The sequence below is a fragment of the Chanos chanos genome, chromosome 7, assembly GCF_902362185.1.
Source record: "Chanos chanos chromosome 7, fChaCha1.1, whole genome shotgun sequence".
NCBI classification, from domain to species: Eukaryota; Metazoa; Chordata; class Actinopteri; order Gonorynchiformes; family Chanidae; genus Chanos; species Chanos chanos.
Window position 1 is genome coordinate 38,445,108 of NC_044501.1, and position 16,031 is coordinate 38,461,138.

The 16,031-nt window shown below is 39.6% G+C and overlaps 3 protein-coding genes across 4 annotated transcripts in view; all 3 read right to left on the reverse strand.

The window, feature by feature from the left end:
* Window positions 1-1,192: 1,192 nt before the first annotated feature.
* Window positions 1,193-5,395, reverse strand: LOC115816580 (E3 ubiquitin-protein ligase TRIM39-like). Of its 2 annotated transcripts, none has more exons than XM_030779560.1 (6): window positions 4,808-5,395; window positions 3,766-3,861; window positions 3,374-3,541; window positions 3,130-3,277; window positions 1,916-1,942; window positions 1,193-1,740 (listed from the first exon to the last, which is right to left on the reverse strand). In XM_030779560.1, the coding sequence occupies exons 1-6, from the start codon at window positions 5,393-5,395 to the stop codon at window positions 1,193-1,195; spliced, it is 1,575 nt and encodes a 524-aa protein (XP_030635420.1). The 2 variants fall into 2 exon arrangements, with proteins under 2 accessions (XP_030635420.1, XP_030635419.1); XM_030779559.1 differs by having other exon boundaries at window positions 3,130-3,257; window positions 3,351-3,607.
* A 3,491-nt stretch (window positions 5,396-8,886) lies between these two features.
* Window positions 8,887-10,269, reverse strand: LOC115816351 (zinc-binding protein A33-like). Its single transcript, XM_030779307.1, has 2 exons — window positions 10,209-10,269; window positions 8,887-9,434 (listed from the first exon to the last, which is right to left on the reverse strand). Exons 1-2 carry the CDS (start codon window positions 10,267-10,269, stop codon window positions 8,887-8,889), a joined length of 609 nt encoding a protein of 202 aa, XP_030635167.1.
* Window positions 10,270-10,643: 374 nt separating this feature from the next.
* The window catches only part of LOC115816352 (E3 ubiquitin-protein ligase TRIM39-like), a 6,059-nt gene continuing 671 nt past the window's right edge, over window positions 10,644-16,031 (reverse strand). The window contains exons 2-6 of the mRNA XM_030779308.1: window positions 15,436-15,531; window positions 14,314-14,448; window positions 13,987-14,134; window positions 11,375-11,401; window positions 10,644-11,191 (exon numbers count right to left, since the gene is read on the reverse strand). Coding sequence (XP_030635168.1) covers window positions 10,644-11,191; window positions 11,375-11,401; window positions 13,987-14,134; window positions 14,314-14,448; window positions 15,436-15,531 — 954 coding nt within the window. The remainder of the gene's footprint in view (window positions 11,192-11,374; window positions 11,402-13,986; window positions 14,135-14,313; window positions 14,449-15,435; window positions 15,532-16,031) is intronic.

The following is a 16,031-nucleotide window of genomic DNA, read 5'->3' on the forward strand; positions in this document are numbered from 1 at the left end:
CAACTGACTTATTAAACATTTTCTGATTAAGCAGCTTTCAGTAGTGTATCAGATTAGAGCAGGGGATGCCAAAACATCAAATGTAATCTAAGAGGTGAGTCCTCTATCATGGGGGCTAAATCATAATAACAAATTAATAAATCAAAATTACAATAGTAAAGAAAAATGGTATGCCTGTGTTGTTATAGGTGTGAGTTTTGACATGATGGGTAATTGACATAATGGGAAAAAATAGAGGGGAAAAAAGTAATAAGAGAAAATAAGTAATGGCAAGAAATTTGATCAAATTAAAACAAAAACAATTGTGATAGGTGTAGTTTGTGGAATCAGAACCACATGTTGAAGGGCACAATGATAGCGAATGTTATACTCTATCACGAAAGCCACAAATTGTTTGCCAATGAGACACACTGTTTTGCCTCTCGCCCCTGTAAAATGAATAAATAAATGCATAAATAAAAATCCTGTTCTCAATTCTCTCAAAAACACAACTTATCTGTGTCCCACTCTTCTTCATCTGTGTCACTCCATATGAAGATTTGAGACAGGATCATAAGTCTCCGCAGGTTAACTTGCCTCAGGCTTCGCCGCAAGTTAAAGTGTTAAGCCCCCTTGTGGGCTGGTGCAATGTTGCCGGAAATATCATTATTACAGGAACATTTAGCTTGTTAATTCGTCACGGCAACAGATTGCGCCTTGCGACTGTCTGTGGCTGCTATAAAACTGATCGTTGGCCACAGTTTGGCCAGCCTTGGATTAGAGCAAAGATTTTTCAGCCTAGTGCTTGTCCAGAATTCCAGAATTTTGAGAAGTGCCCATTAGCAAGGAGTTTGAACGTTGCTATTAATATTCCATTGTCATTGCAGTCAGCCCCATTCTTTGTCAAGCAATGAGACTGAAACCAGAAGCCATCATGGATCTAAAGGAAAGCATGTTTTCAGATATTTTTCCACGAATCTTAAACCCACGCTTTTGTGCTAAGCACGACTGTGTTGTCTTTTCTGAATCTATTCCGCTTTCTCTGAAGCACACTGTGTTCCACAGATTTTTACTGGCAATTTGTTTCCAAAGCAGGTTCATTTAAAACTGAAAAAGAAACTCCTTATTACAACATAGCCTTCTTTACAAACAGTGTTACTGCAAGGACTTTTTTTTTGTTTTGTCAGCAACTGCACAAAAGCCTTTTGAAAACTCATTCAGTTTGGCTTATAGGAGTGATGATCAGTGGAGCTGAGTTTTTACCTCCAAGATTAGGAGAGGGACTGAAGTATGGATAGAGTTTCCCAGTGAAAGACTGGCCAGTGAAAGAGTAGATATGAGACCTGGCCTCCACATCATAAAAGGAGACCACACCCTCCTCATAATCCACAAACACCCCCACCTTCTGGGGTTTGTGTTTCAGAGAGAGGAGGACAGAGGGACTTGCATTGGCCTCATACCTCTTCCCATTCCTCAGCCATACAGTCCAGAATCCATTCTTAGGGTTCAGTGTAATATTTCCCTTTCTGTTAATGGATTCTCTGGCCATTCCTAAATCCCAGTCAGTTTTCCCCTTGACTTCCACCTCATAGTAAAATCTCCCTGAGGAGAACCCCTCCTTTCCCAGGACACTACAGCAGGTATCAAACCTCTTTGAGCTGTCTGGGAGATTCTGTCTTGTGTTTCCGTTTCTCACATCTTTTCCATCATCAGACAGGATGAGGTTTGGATGAGCTGTAACAGGATCCAGAGTCACATCCACTAAGAGACAGAGATAATAAAGTAAGTTATGCTTCATTTAAAATCATCATTGATCAGGTGTAGATTCACAATTTTACATACATCAGTTCAGATGAAATCAGTGTTCATCATATAACTGAATGAGATAACAGAATGTGTGTTGATACAAGAAAGCAGCACATGTGACAAACTCTACCTGCAAACAGCTGAATGTTCTTTAGATCTGAGGAGAGGAGATACATCATTTTATTCTTTTGTTTTTCGTAGTATTGAACACATCCATCACTACACACCTGTCTGTCAGCGTAACGGCATTCCGTGCATTTAACACAAGGTGCAAAATACTTTGAAATGCACAGTGTCTCCATACATGCCCGTAACCAGCTATGTGGTCACCGAGGTCTGGACCTCCGTTATTGTTTTAAATCTAAAAATAAATTTTGAGCTAATTACAACTGGATAAAAAAAAAGAAAAGAAATCAGCGGCTGAGAACTTCTCCTCCACGACAAGTGCGTGTTTAATTCAGTTTAGACTTATGTAGTGTCTGCAGCCCCTTGCATCATCAGCACTTCCACTGCCAGAAACTGGACTTTTAGGCGCACGTTGGCAGCAGAGGTGGCTTGTGTGTGAACTGACAGCATACCATATTCGGTAAGACGTAGCAATGATTGATAGGCCACTATCTGTTAGAAACATTCAAAACATTAACCTAGTATAGAGCCTGGAGAAAAGGCAATCGTTTGAAACGTATCAGGATATGTGCACTCTGGCCATGATGAAACGTTAGCTAGGCTATTTCTTTCATAAAAGTAGGCTAGCTAACGTTTCACTCAACGCCACTGATTTAAAAAACAGCTTGGCAACAGTATCAATAGTAGCAGGCCTACAAAACATTTCAAAAGCACACACACAAGACTGTCTACCTGCTCGACACGGTCGTCAAGTAAAACCGTTGCAGTATCCCTTCATACAGCCGATAAATCTATATGACATTTTGTTAGGTTAGCCTATACAATCTGTTATTTTGTGTATATGATTTACATCCAACTTCAATCTTGTGCTCTTGGGACAATCCCCAAATACAGAAACCGCATGAGATGTTGTTCAGTTCAGTCCAGTTCAGATGTTGTAACTTACATGTACAACACATAGAAAATTTGTTTCTTGTAAATAGTGACAGCTTTCTTTCTATGTATGTAATGTTTGTATGTGTTGATAAAGCCTAATAACTCCTTCTCCCCCGCCCCCCGGACCTCACTGTTTTTTAAATCCTGGTTACGGCCCTGTGTCCATACTGCATCATTTCTCTATGTCATTTATCAGTAATGACGTTTTTCAACAGCTGTGAAAGGTCTGGAATTACAGAACATGGCTCGACCCTGAAGTCACACTGGCCATTACACACTCACCTATCTCTGTTATCTTCTCCACTGCCTTACTGAATGATTCCTCAATCTGAGTTTGAGATCTCCTCAGAGTGTCCACACTCACAGCAGTCTTAATACTGATGTCAGACCAGTTCTTGGTGTGTGGAGGGCTGCACACAGATGGGTGAATCTACAGTACAGCAGGAGAGAGGAGAAATCCCTCAGCATGGGGAGTCTTGTCCTGTCATGTGCTGCATCGTCACTGAGCAGAGAGAGGGACACTCACCTGTAGGAGGTGGAGGAGGTCCTCAGTGTGTGAGAGCTGCTCCAGCTCAGTGTCTCTCCTCTTTAAATCACTGATTTCCTGCTCCAGTTCTTTAATGACTCCTTCGGCCTCCTTCTCTGTTGCTTTCTGTTTCTCCTCCATCACCTCAAGCAGCTCAGCCTGGACTCTCTCAATGGATCTCATAAGAGAAGTGAAGACTTTTACAATGTCTTCCTTTTCTTCCTGTGTGGTTTTCTACAGGGAAAAATGTAAATAAATAGATAAATAAATATATAGATATTAAATAGACATTAAAATGACTGAATACTGAATTCACCTCTCAGAACACCTTGATGCTGAAGACAGTGGATCTGCTGTCGTTATAGTCTTTGAATAAACTCACTTTTACTCACTTTATTGATCTCTACTGAGTGTCTGATCTCTTCAATCTTCTTCAGTCTGTCCTGGATCATTTGCTGGACTTCTGTCTGTGTTTTCCCTATCTGTGTCTGTGAGGACAAAAACGAAACAAGGCCATGGTGTCAAAAGAGTAAGCGAAATTGTGAAAGTAGAACACTAAGAACATTGCAATATTTTCCTCACTTGATTACCCCGGTTATGCCAAAAAACAAAGACAATTTTTGACCTTACTCTTCCCACTGATGAGGTCAACCTCTACCACTTTTCTGAAATTACAGTGAGATTATAGATCTAGGACCTGTAAAAAGTATGATGTATTTTTTTCGAATCAAAAATATGCATTCTGAAGCGACATACAGAGAGCCCTTGACTCTTTTTCACACCTGCTCAGGCACTAATTTGTGTGTTGTGAGCATGTAAAGCCCTTTGAGACTTTAAGCAGTGATACTGGACTCTAAATAAACTTGAAACTTGACACTCAAAACTGATAAAGTTTGTTGCTGATTCCTACTCAGTTCTTAAGGTCGTGACTGAAACGAAGATGAAACAAATGGTTCTTGACTGAAATCACACCTGAAAATACTCTGAACAGGTGTAATTAAAGAAGAATAGTTTGAGGACAGGTACTAGTGGATAATATCAGAGTTTTCTGAGATATGTCACCCATCTGATATCTACATGTGTTTAGCGGCCTAAAAACTGATGTATTTTTCATACAAGTAGTTGCTGGTATGAATTTATTCCCTCCTTTAATGTGTGCAGTATTTTGTGTGCCGTCTAACGTTCAGGATTTAAAACTGAAAACTCTAAAAAAAAATTTAATCAAAAAAAAAGGAATTAAAAAATGTGTCCCCTGACATTTGCTGCTGCATTCCTTGCACAATGCTGCGCTGACCGTCTTACTGAAGTGTCCTTACATCAGATTTGTCAACATGCAACTTTAAAGTTACCAATTTAATTTTAAATTTCGCTCTCATAAACTGTCAGTTTTTAAGTCAGTACTCCTTTAATCCAACTGACAAAAGTTTTTCTCACCCTCTTCTCTCCACTCTCCTCCTCTATGGGAACAGTGTTGTGAGTTCTGTGCTCTCCCTCAGTACAGAACTGACACACACATGTCTGATCATCTCTACAGAACAGCTCCAGGGGTCTCTCATGTTTCTTACAGATATAATCCTCCACATTCTCCACAGGATCAATCAGTTTGTGTTTCTTCAAGGCTGAGACTCTCTGATGAGGCTCCAGGTGAGTCTCACAGTAAGAGGTCAGACACACCAGACAGGACTTCAGAGCAACACGTTTCTCCTCTGTGCAGATATCACATGAAATGTCTCTGGTTTTAACAGCAGGTATCTGTAGGATACTGCTGGCCTTCACCTCAACTGACTTCCTGAACTGAGCCGTTAAATCAGCAAACATTGTATTGACAAAGAGCTCTGGTCTCTTCTCAAACTTCCTCTTACACATTGGACACCGACAGGAGTCACTGCTGTCCCAGAATCCTTTGATACAGGTCATACAGAAGTTGTGTCCACATGGAGTAGAGACTGGATCAGTGAACACATCCAGACAGATAGGACACTGGAACTGCTCCTCTGACAGGAGACTGCTGGAGGAAGCCATATCTGAACACAGACAATATAAATGTGCATATTTTTTTCATGAAAATTATCAACATTTGCACTGTTACACTGAGACTGACTGTGTTCAGTGGCGCAGCAATAAAGTGGATGCATTAGAAAGTCCAAAGTGCACGTCAGTTTCTTATATGTGCTCATCTCAATGAGTTCCTTTTACCAATCTGTTTAACAACACGTTTTACAGCACAACCTGTATATAAGACAAGTGTCAGGAAAAATTGTATGTTTCTGTTTCTCTCTCTCTCTCTCTCTCTCTCTCTCTCTCTCTCTCTCTCTCTCTCTCTCTCTCTTTCTCTCTCTCTCTCTCTCTCTCTGTCTCTCGCTCTCTCTCTTTTAGCTTCCACTTCATGCACATGTGTGCACATACATACACACTACTCACCTTTGTGTTAGTGATGACCGCTCTGTCTCTCTGAAGTGTTAAAAGTTGTGTAGTGGAAATTTGTAGCTGTCTTTTCAGTCAGTCTTGGTGATTAACACTTCAGCCCTTCAGTTAAGTTTTGTTTTAAATAATGTCATGCAGTCCCACCCTTGAGAACAACTCTACAGTCACTACTTCCTCTTAAAGAGACAGTGGCTATTTGAACACACACACACACACACACACACACTCACACACACACACACACATACAAACACCATCTCTGTTACATCTGTTTTCACTGTTTCATTAAATGTTTCTTTTGTCAGAATGTGTATATATATGGTGAGGATGACAAACACATGCTACATTCTAATGTTCATGTTAATTTTTCTTTACGTTATTTTTCACTTCAGACATGAACCTGTTTAAAATCTCACTGTAATGGAATGGATGGGATTGTGATTTCTCAGTTTTCTCTGAGATTTGCTGATTTCTCATTCCTCTCTCCTCTTTCCTTCATCATGTTAAATAAAAACTTTAGTTCCTCTGGAGCAGGTGTGTCAAACTCCAGTCCTGGAGGGCCGGGGTGCTGCTGTTTTTCTTGTAGACCAATTAAATAGAATCTCTGATTGTCTGAAGAGTGTCCACACCTGTTTTCAAGGTAAAAAATCAACAGGTAACTAAGAGGTGACACCCCTGCTCTAGAGTGAGGGCTGGAAAGATGAGCATAAGATGGGAACAAAACCTCTGACCTAAACAGTCACAGCCTTGTCATAGCACCGCAGTCATATTAACACAATCACAATACTTAAACTCATTTACTTTCACTAGTCTTGAGTACTATGGTAATGGGTTTTTTTTCCCCAGATAAGAAATTATGTCTTTATCATGATGTCATTTGTCCAATCAGCAGCCAGCTCCCCCGCCAATCAGCTTTGTTTCCCACTGAGACCTCTTCCAATGGCAGGACAGTAACTTCTCAACAGACAAAGAAATGCAATATTTTCCTCATATAAGTTTATTCTTGATTTAACACATTCACAATATAGAACAAGCACATCGACAACATATAATATTTAGATCATCTTTCTGCAGACTGACCTTTCCAGTGTTTATGTGTGTTCATTTTATACTGTAACACATCACATTTTTCTCCCATATGAATACCCCAGTATCACAGAAAGACATGAACTCTCAACCCAGACAGACCACTGCCCTAAGAACCCCCCCCCCCCCCCATCCTTCCTCAGTACAGGTAAGGAGCTTGACCTCTTCTAGGCTGTCTGATACAGCATTTATCAAATCCCTATAGAATCCATGAAGAATTACTGGAAAGCAAAATTTCAGTGAAGCTCTGTGTTAAAGCTCCTCAGTTGATTTATTAAGGGTTTTCTCATTAAACAACTTTCAGTGGTGTCTCAGATTAGAGCAGGGGTGCCCAAATGATGGTGCTTTGTCTCTTTCTCTCCCTCTGTCTGTCGAGCCACACATGCCAGTGATCCTGACTCCTCCTGCCCTCCGGACCGATCCATCCTGGTGTCACCATCTTTCATACCCCTGTCAGCATGGCCATCCCCTTTGTTTGTGATCTGTATTTACTTGAAATTGTAAGTGCCCTCTGGGTCCACACCTACTGCACACCTGTCTGGCCATGAGGGGCTCTCCTCTCTCTGTGGTCCTTCTCAAGATTTCTCTCCTTTTTACCCTGTTATTCCTGTTACACCTAGGTTTTTCGGGGAGTTTTTTCTTGCTCGTCCATGGGCATGTAAAGCCCTTTGAGACTGTAAACACTGTTACTGGGCTCTGAATAAACTTGAAACTTGAAATATCAAATGTAATCTAAGAGGTGAGTCCTTTATAGTGAGGGCAAAACTATAATTACAAATGAATAAAACAAAAATTACAATAGTGAAGAAAATGGTATGCCTATATTGCTATAGGTGTCAGTATAGGTGACATGATTGGTAATTGATATAAATGGAAAAATCTGATCAAGTTAAAAGCAAAAACAATTGTGATTAGTACAACTTCTTGAATCAGAGGCACAATCTCTCGATTTATCTTACACAGAGCTCTGAACTATTATATATCTATTAAATTGTATAAACTGATAACACCAGCACATATGGACACCAGAGTTAAACCATTGTAGCCAGTTCTGGTAGCTGAATGTGATCTCCTGAAGGTGTGAATGAAGAGCTTTGTATCATTGACACAACAGCTTTCAGGTCATTAGTCTTTCTCTTTGACATTTCTCCTCATAACGTAGACAGAGAGGTGACATAGTTCAGGTCATAATGATGGTAAATATTATACTCTTTCAAGACACAAATTGTTTACCGAAGGGACTGACTGCTCTCTCTCTCACCTCTCTAAAAATGAAACATTTGTCTTCCCATTTTCCGGCTGCATCCTTCCATTTTAGGTTTGAGTCAGAGTCTTCAGTTTCAACAAAGGACCAAAAAAGCAGTTTTTCAGACTTAGCAGTTAATGTAAGTGTTAGGCCCCCTTGTGGAGTGATGGAATATTGCAGGAAAAATCCTTATCGCAAGAAAGCTCAGCTTGTTTAGTGTGTCACTGTAACAAGGTGTCATTTTTTATTGTCTCTGGACGAAATAAAACTTATCGTGGGCCGCAGTTTGACCCGCCTTGGATTAAAGCAAAGAGTTTTCTGCCCAGTGCTTCTCCACAGCTGAATGTGAAAAGTGCTGGATGACAGGAAGTCCTCATCAGCAAGAAGTTTGCATGTTGTCATTAACACTTGTATTCTGATGCAATTGCAGTCGGCCCCATTCTTTGGCACGCAGTGAGACTGAAATCAGAAGCCATCATGGCTCTAAAGGAAAGCATGTTTTCAAATATTGTCCCATGAATTTTAAACCCAAGTTTTTATGCTAAGTGTGACTGTGTTGTGTTTTCTGAATCTACTCCACTCTTTCTGATACACACTATGTTCCACAGATTTTTACTGGAAACTGCATTCCAAATCAGCTTAATTTAAAACTGAAAAATAAACTACACTTCCTTATCATAACAGCCTTATTTACAATTAACGTTACTGCTGTGACTTTTCTGTTTTGTCTTCAACTGACTTAATTTCTTTTGAAATCTCATTCATTTTGGCTTATAGGAGTGATACTCGGTGGAGCTGAGTTTTTGCCTCTATAATTAAGAGAGGGACAGAAGTATGGATAGAGTGTTTCAGTGAAAGTCTGACCAGTGAAAGAGTAGATATGAGACATGGCCTCCACATCATAAAAGGAGACCACACCCTCCTCATAATCCACAAACACCCCCACCTTCTGGAGTTTCTGTCTCAGAGAGAGGAGGACAGAGGGACTTGCATTGGCCTCATACCTCTTCCCATTCCTCAGCCACACAGTCCAGTATCCACTCTCAGGGCTCAGTTCAATATTTCCCTTTCTGTTAATGGACTCTCTGGCCACTCCTAAATCCCACTCGGTCTTCCCACTTACCTGAACCTCATAGTAAAATCTCCCTGAGGAGAAACCTTCCTTTCCCAGGGCACAGGGACAGTAATCAAACCTCTCTGGGTTGTCAGGGAGATTCTGTCTTGTGTTTCCATGAGTCGCTTCTTTTCCATTATCAGACAGGATGAGGTTTGGATGAGCTGTATCAGGATCCAGAGTCACATCAACTGTGGAAAATACAGAAAACATTAAATGTATTTGTTAATACTAATCAACTAAAGAGTATAATTGTATGAGGATTAAGATTATATCTAACTGAATTCTACAGTATTCATTAACACAAATTCAGTTGTTAACACTGTGTGGTAATAATGACAGTGTGGAGCAGACTAGCAAACTAATGGTTGTAGGTTTGAATCCCAAACATCATTGCTGATGTGTGTGTGAGTTAGACACTGAACCCCATGGTTACCCCAGAGGTGTGTGTGTGACATAGAAAGTCATAATCATAAGGTGTTTTGGTTAAGCCTGCCAGCTGTACAACTGGAACTGAACTATTAAACATGTTTAAATGATTGACTTTTATATCCACTGTGGGAAATGTAGACAATACTGATTGAAAGTTAACTATTAACTATTAACTATAAAATATATTTCCTCATACTCACATTGTACTTTCCATTTCTTGCTCTCTTTTTTTTTGTATTTTTATTTTTAAGTAAACTAAGTTTTCTGAACTGTCTGAGCCCCCCCCCCCTAAATTAACAATTAGAAACAGGGGGGGGGGGGGGGATGTTTTATAAATGAAAAGTTTCTGTTTTGCATTGGAAACAGAAACAAGGAGAGCCCTAAGAAACACCCTGGACAGGTCACCAGTCCATCACAGGGTAGACACACAAACGTTCACAGCTCCTGGAGGAAAGCCATGCAGACTCAGAGAGAACATGCAAAGTCCACACAGAGAGGACCACAGCCACCCAGCTGGGAACTGAACCCGGGACCTTCTAGCTGTGAGGCGACAGCGCTACCTACGGCACCAGCGTGCCGCCCCATAGCTGTCATCGCCTATTGTACTGCACAGAGGTTCAGAAGGTAATAAAGAGTAAAACTTATTGTCAGTACAACAGTTTGTTTACAATTGTTTTAATTTAATCACATTATTACAACACAATTGGGTTCTCTAAGTAAACAACACAGAACATAAATGTGATCTAAAGAATTAACAAGCTACAATAATATTTTTCATTTTGATCAAATTCCAATATCATACATCTCATTTTTTATTTCAGTTTTAGACTTGCTGGGCATGATTAACATACTATGTTTTTCATTGTTAAAAAAAATATATATATATAATATATATAAATATATATTCATCGTTTTCAGTCTTCATGGTATTCTCTGGTGTACTGGTCATGCACTTATGATGTACTGTTTCATTTCATACGTTCTACAGGAGTGATGATCAGTGGAGCTTTGTTTCTGCTGTCACGATCAAGACAGGGACTGAAGTATGGATAGAGTTTCTCAGTGAAAGACTGACCAGTGAAAGAGTAGATATGAGACTTGGCTGTCACATCATAAAAGGAGACCATGCCCTCCTCATAATCCACAAACACCCCCACCTTCTGGGGTTTGTGTTTCAGAGAGAGGGGGACTGGGGGAGCAACGTAAGCCTTATACTCCTTCCCTCTCCTCAATCTCACAATCCAGAGTCCACTCTCAGGAGTAGCTTTGATGGACTTAATCCTCTCAATAGATCCTCGGGCCACCCCCAGACTCCATTCAGTGTTCCCCTTAACCATGACCTCATAGTAAAATTTCCCTGAGGAGAAGCCATTCTTTCCTAAAACAGCTTTGTAATTTGTGAATCTCTCTGGTCCCTTGGGGAACTGTTGTGGTATGACAGCATTTTCCACTCGTTTCCCATCATCAGACAGGGACAGATAGGGATTTGCCGTATTTGGATCCAGAGTCACATCCACTGAGAGAGAAAATAAAAGAAAACAGGAAACTGCATAAATTAACTACATTTTTAGATTTGACATATTTCCAAGTATATGAAGGAGTGGAAACATCCACAATACATTGTGTATTAAAGTGCATATTTCCATACATATTCATCATACAAATGTAATGAATTTAGTAAATAATCACAAAAACATACCTCCATACCTCTGAATGCTTTTCAGCACTGAGGAGATAAGATAAATAATGTCACAAAATTTGTTTTTATTTTCATTTTAATGAGTATTTCAATCAATTGTACAGACCCGGCCTTTAACTTTTGCTATTTTTTACTAGTACTATTTTCTCTGTGTCATGACAAGCTGACAACTTAGATCACAGGGTGCCACAAAGTTTCACGCTCTAGAATCTTTTATGACAGCATTTTAACTCTCAATGCAGTCATTGGACCGCAGCAGTAACACATAAGTAGCCTCCGTGCGATCGGTCTAGACCTGGCTCTAACTTCGTGAATATGTCTATAATACAGCATGTACCTATTTTAAATGACAAAACACAGACAACTGACAGACACATTTTCATATCTTGTGTATCGGTATGGATATTTTTCACCACTGTTTTGGTACCCCTGTCCACACAGCACCCCTATGTGCTGCATATTGCATACCCCCTCTTTGCATCTCTGAATTCAAATATATGTCATGTCAAAAAGACTAAGGCCCTCTGGTGACTGGGGAAGAAAAAGAAGAAGAGAAGAGGAGGAAAAACAGTAAAAAAAGACAGAGGTAACGTGATAATTGAATAGTTTATCCATTGTAGTCACCATGGTTCGAATTACGAGGGGGATTGGAGAGTCTGCCATGGATTTATATTTAATTTAGACTCTGTTTTCTCATGATAACATGTTATTTTTCTTTATTTTCTTTATTTTCTCGAGATGTGGACTTATTTATGTCAATATCACAAAATAACGAAACTAAATAAACAATGTATCGCTTTCCTGAGATATCGGATTAATTATGTCATTATCATGGATAACGAAGTTTCGTTATTGTCTGACACAGCAACCACACCATTTCACGTGATCTATCTGCCCTTCTTGTGTAAAACTAAAACGTTTTTACCACAAATGTAAAAGAAATGTGCCATTTAGTACCATTGTACAATGCAATACACATGTAAGTATATAAGTAAAAACAATGCATTCATTTACAATGAAGTGTTTTAATGTTTTGTGACAAATGCTATGTGATACAAATTATTTATTTGATATAAAAAATGACAAAGTAACAAAAATCTGTATAACTTTAATATTTTAACTTAACGTCACACTTTAACTTTACACTTTAACAATAACTTAATATTGCTATAACTTAACCAATAACTTTAACATTAAAGATCAGAGAGTTTTGTTTTTACTTATATCATAACATGTGTGTTGCACTACACAATGGTACTAAATGGTGCATTTATTTTACATTTGTGGTAAAAATGTTTTAGCTATACATGAGAAGGGCAGATAAGTCACCTGAAAAGGAGTGGTTGGTGTGTCAGTCATTTTCTCCCAAGTTACAGTGGGGTCACATATACAGTGGGGTCCTCATTCCAAGGTCAGGCTTTTGACCAGAGTGATGACAGTTTTTTGGTCATTCATGGGAAGGTAAAAGAAGTCACCTGAAATGGTTTGGTTGATGTGTCAGACATTTTCTCCCAAGTTACAGTGTGGTCACATATTCCGATGGCCTAAAGTTGTCAGCGTGAGGTCAGCTTAATCAGTTGTTGGTTCCGTTTGAAATATACAAACAGGCTACTCTGCAATCAACAACATTTAATCTGCCAAGCAGCTAAGCCTTTACTATGGAAGACCTTAAATGCCATTCGTTTACATTTAAATTTTAATTCCGTTTTCTCATGATAACGCGTTATTTTCCAAAATAGAAATGGTAACCAAATGTTAAAACAGAAAATATATATGGCTACTGTTTGTTTTTTAGTTATTAATGTGATTGCTGAATGTACATAGCCTGACGATTGTCAGCAAAGCTCGTGATCTGCTGGGTAAACAACCTCATGCAGCCGGCGCGTCCCTATCTGTAGCTGAGAATCACTGGTTCTTTGCTTTTAATAGGAATATTAGCTCTGGTTTTTAAGTATTATGATCGTTGACTGCTGTTTGTTTGAGCGGTGCACTCGTTTTTTTTTTCTTTTTGTTGTTGTTTTTTTAATTGCCGTTTTTACTCGCTTATTTCCCCATTGAAAATGAATGGAAAAGTTTTAGGTCTCCCGTGCTATGACGAGAGATCGCACACAGCGGCAGTCGATAGTTGGATTCAATGGTCTTTTGCTCCGCGAGTGCACTGGAGACAGATCCAATATTTCTACAGCTAAGATTCAATGATGCTGTTGAAATGCATCTTTAGATAATAGTTGTAAGCCTTTACATTCCACTATTGATTAGTCTTATATGTATAGCAGACAGCATGCGTCATGTGAGAGAAGCGCTCATTGCTTTGTGCATGAACGCTAGGTGTAATTACGCCTGCTGTTTGTGTTTAGAATGTTATAAGCTATACAGTACAGTAATGTGGCTTAGCAGTTTCTGTGTGAGCGTATGAACACAATGATTGGTGGTGGAATTAGCTGTGATGCAAGGGGCACCAGCTAAAATCTTGCCTAGAGCACCAGATTGGTCAGGGCCGGGTCTGCAATTGTATACAGAGGAAGATATTAAAGACGCAGCACTAGAGCAACATATAAATAGTCCAGTTAAGTTAGTATCAAATGGAAAACATATTCTCATTACAGACTCACTTATTCCTGGTATTTTCTCCATTTCCATATCGATGTCATTCACCATCTTCATCAGAGCTTTTCTCTGAGGCTTCACATGTACATCAGTGTTAGTACTGATGCAAGGCCAGTCTTTAGTTGGTGGAAGTTCACATAGTGATTGATAAACCTACAGTGCAACAGGAGAAAGGAGGAAATCCCTCAGCATGTGGAGTGTTGTTCTGTGGTATAGTGCAGAGAGACACTCACCTGTAGGAGGTGGGGGAGGTCCTCAGTGTGTGAGAGCTGCTCCAGCTCAGTGCGTCTCCTCTTTAGATCACTGATTTCCTGCTCCAGTTTTTTAATGACTCCTTCAGCCTCCTTCTCTGCTGTTTTCTGTTTCTCCTCCATCACCTCATGCAGCCAAGTCTTGTTTCTCTTAATACAATCCTCCAGAGCTGTGAAGACCTGGTCACAGTTTGCTGTCTCTTTCTGTATGACTTCCTAATTGGGGAAAACACAGTTATAAAATATGAAAAAATACGCTCAAAACAATAAATTGTGGTCAAGACATTTCAAAATAGTTTGATGATCCTCAGAGAGCAACAAATGTGTTTTACTCTTCAGTGAATGGATTTATCTGGGGGTTTTTAAACTGCACAAGGGCATAATGGCATGTGCTTGTAAGAGCCCTCGAAAACATCAGTTGTAATGAGACTGGCTGATAGCAGCATATTTTGTGGAAGTAAATCTCACTTCAGGGGGTTAAAAATGTTTTATAAGCACGCACATGCCCAGAGTTTGCTTTTATGACCTGCATCTGCAACAATGGCCCTACAGGAAGTGGTTAGCAGCCATGCTTACAGGATGACTAAGATATAATTATGAATGAGCTGAAGAGTTTAAATTTAAACTGGTGCGCTTATGTTGCGTCTACTCTTTCAGGTTGCCACAGTGTCAGAGAAATCCTAAAACCCACCTCTCCACATCTCAGAGTAATGCACTTTAATTAATCTGCACAGCACGATGACTGCCCATACGTCCACATACATAGTTACTCAGAGTAAATGTATTGGGAGCAGGGAAAGAGATCCTTTTGGTATCACAATTGTCCAGATATAGTGAATTGTTGTTGTCCCTGTAATGTGATGACTGACTCCACCTCTTGTGCCTAATGCGCAGCCGTGGTCTAAAGGGTAGAGAACCAGGCTTGTGACTGGAGGATTGCCAGTTCAATCCACAGCTGTGTGCCCTTGAGCAAGGCACTTAACCCCAATGCTCCCTGGGCGCTCACCAAGGAGGCTGCCCACTGCTCCTGCGTCTGGTGTGTGTTCTCTACTGGTGTGTTGGATGGGTTAAATGCAGAGGACAAATTCACTATTCACAGTGTGTGTGTGTGTGTGCAATCACTGAAACTTAACTAATGAAATGAAAATACATGCATACTGATGAAATGGGTTGCATTTACATTTATCTTTGCATAGAACTCACTTTCCTCTGTTCCACAGAAAGCCTGATGTTTTTAATCTTTTCCCGTTTCTTTTTGATTCGTGTCACCACTGTTGCTGTTGTGTCCTCCACCCGACTCTGTGAAAACAGATAAAACATCTTTTCTGTTACAGCGTGCTACAATGCTTCAATTCCTGAAACTTGAAACTCAGTATTGAGCCCATGTGTTGATTCAAGACTTGTCAGATTTCGAAAAAGCTGCGCAATTGAAATTGACCTCACGTTCAAAATAACATCCTTTAGAGTTTCGTATATATTTAGTTTTTCTCTCATTGAATTTTATAATGCCATTTCCAGTGATAACAAGATATTCAATTTTTTATCCTTATTTGATAACAAAATATTTACATACTAAGTTGGGCCATGTTTGGCTTAACAGGAATTTCAGAAGGATAAAAATATTTTAAGCCAAACAAGGAAAAGTTTATGATCTGCTCTTAAATGGCTTGACCACACTTTTTCCCTAAAGCACTGGGAGTGTTTTGAACTTGGTAACATTAAAAAAAAAACACACACACACACACACACAAAGAAAACAAACAATCCCTTCTCTCTTTGTTTGTGTTTGGTTTTGGTTT

What these genes read in the sequence shown, in the direction of transcription:
- LOC115816580 (XM_030779559.1), bottom strand. Translation starts at nt 5,395, where the DNA reads ATGGCTTCCTCCAGCAGTCTCCTGTCAGAGGAGCAGTTCCAGTGTCCT. An exon ending in AGGAGAGTGGAGAGAAGAGG is followed by an intron (nt 3,862 to 4,807) that starts GTGAGAAAAACT and finishes TTGTCCTCACAG; the next exon opens with ACACAGATAGGGAAAACACA. An exon ending in GGAGAAGATAACAGAGATAG is followed by an intron (nt 1,943 to 3,129) that starts GTGAGTGTGTAA and finishes TCCTCTCCTCAG; the next exon opens with ATCTAAAGAACATTCAGCTG.
- LOC115816351 (XM_030779307.1), bottom strand. Translation starts at nt 10,269, where the DNA reads ATGACAGCTATGGGGCGGCACGCTGGTGCCGTAGGTAGCGCTGTCGCC. An exon ending in TGTCGCCTCACAGCTAGAAG is followed by an intron (nt 9,435 to 10,208) that starts GTCCCGGGTTCA and finishes TATTTTCCACAG; the next exon opens with TTGATGTGACTCTGGATCCT.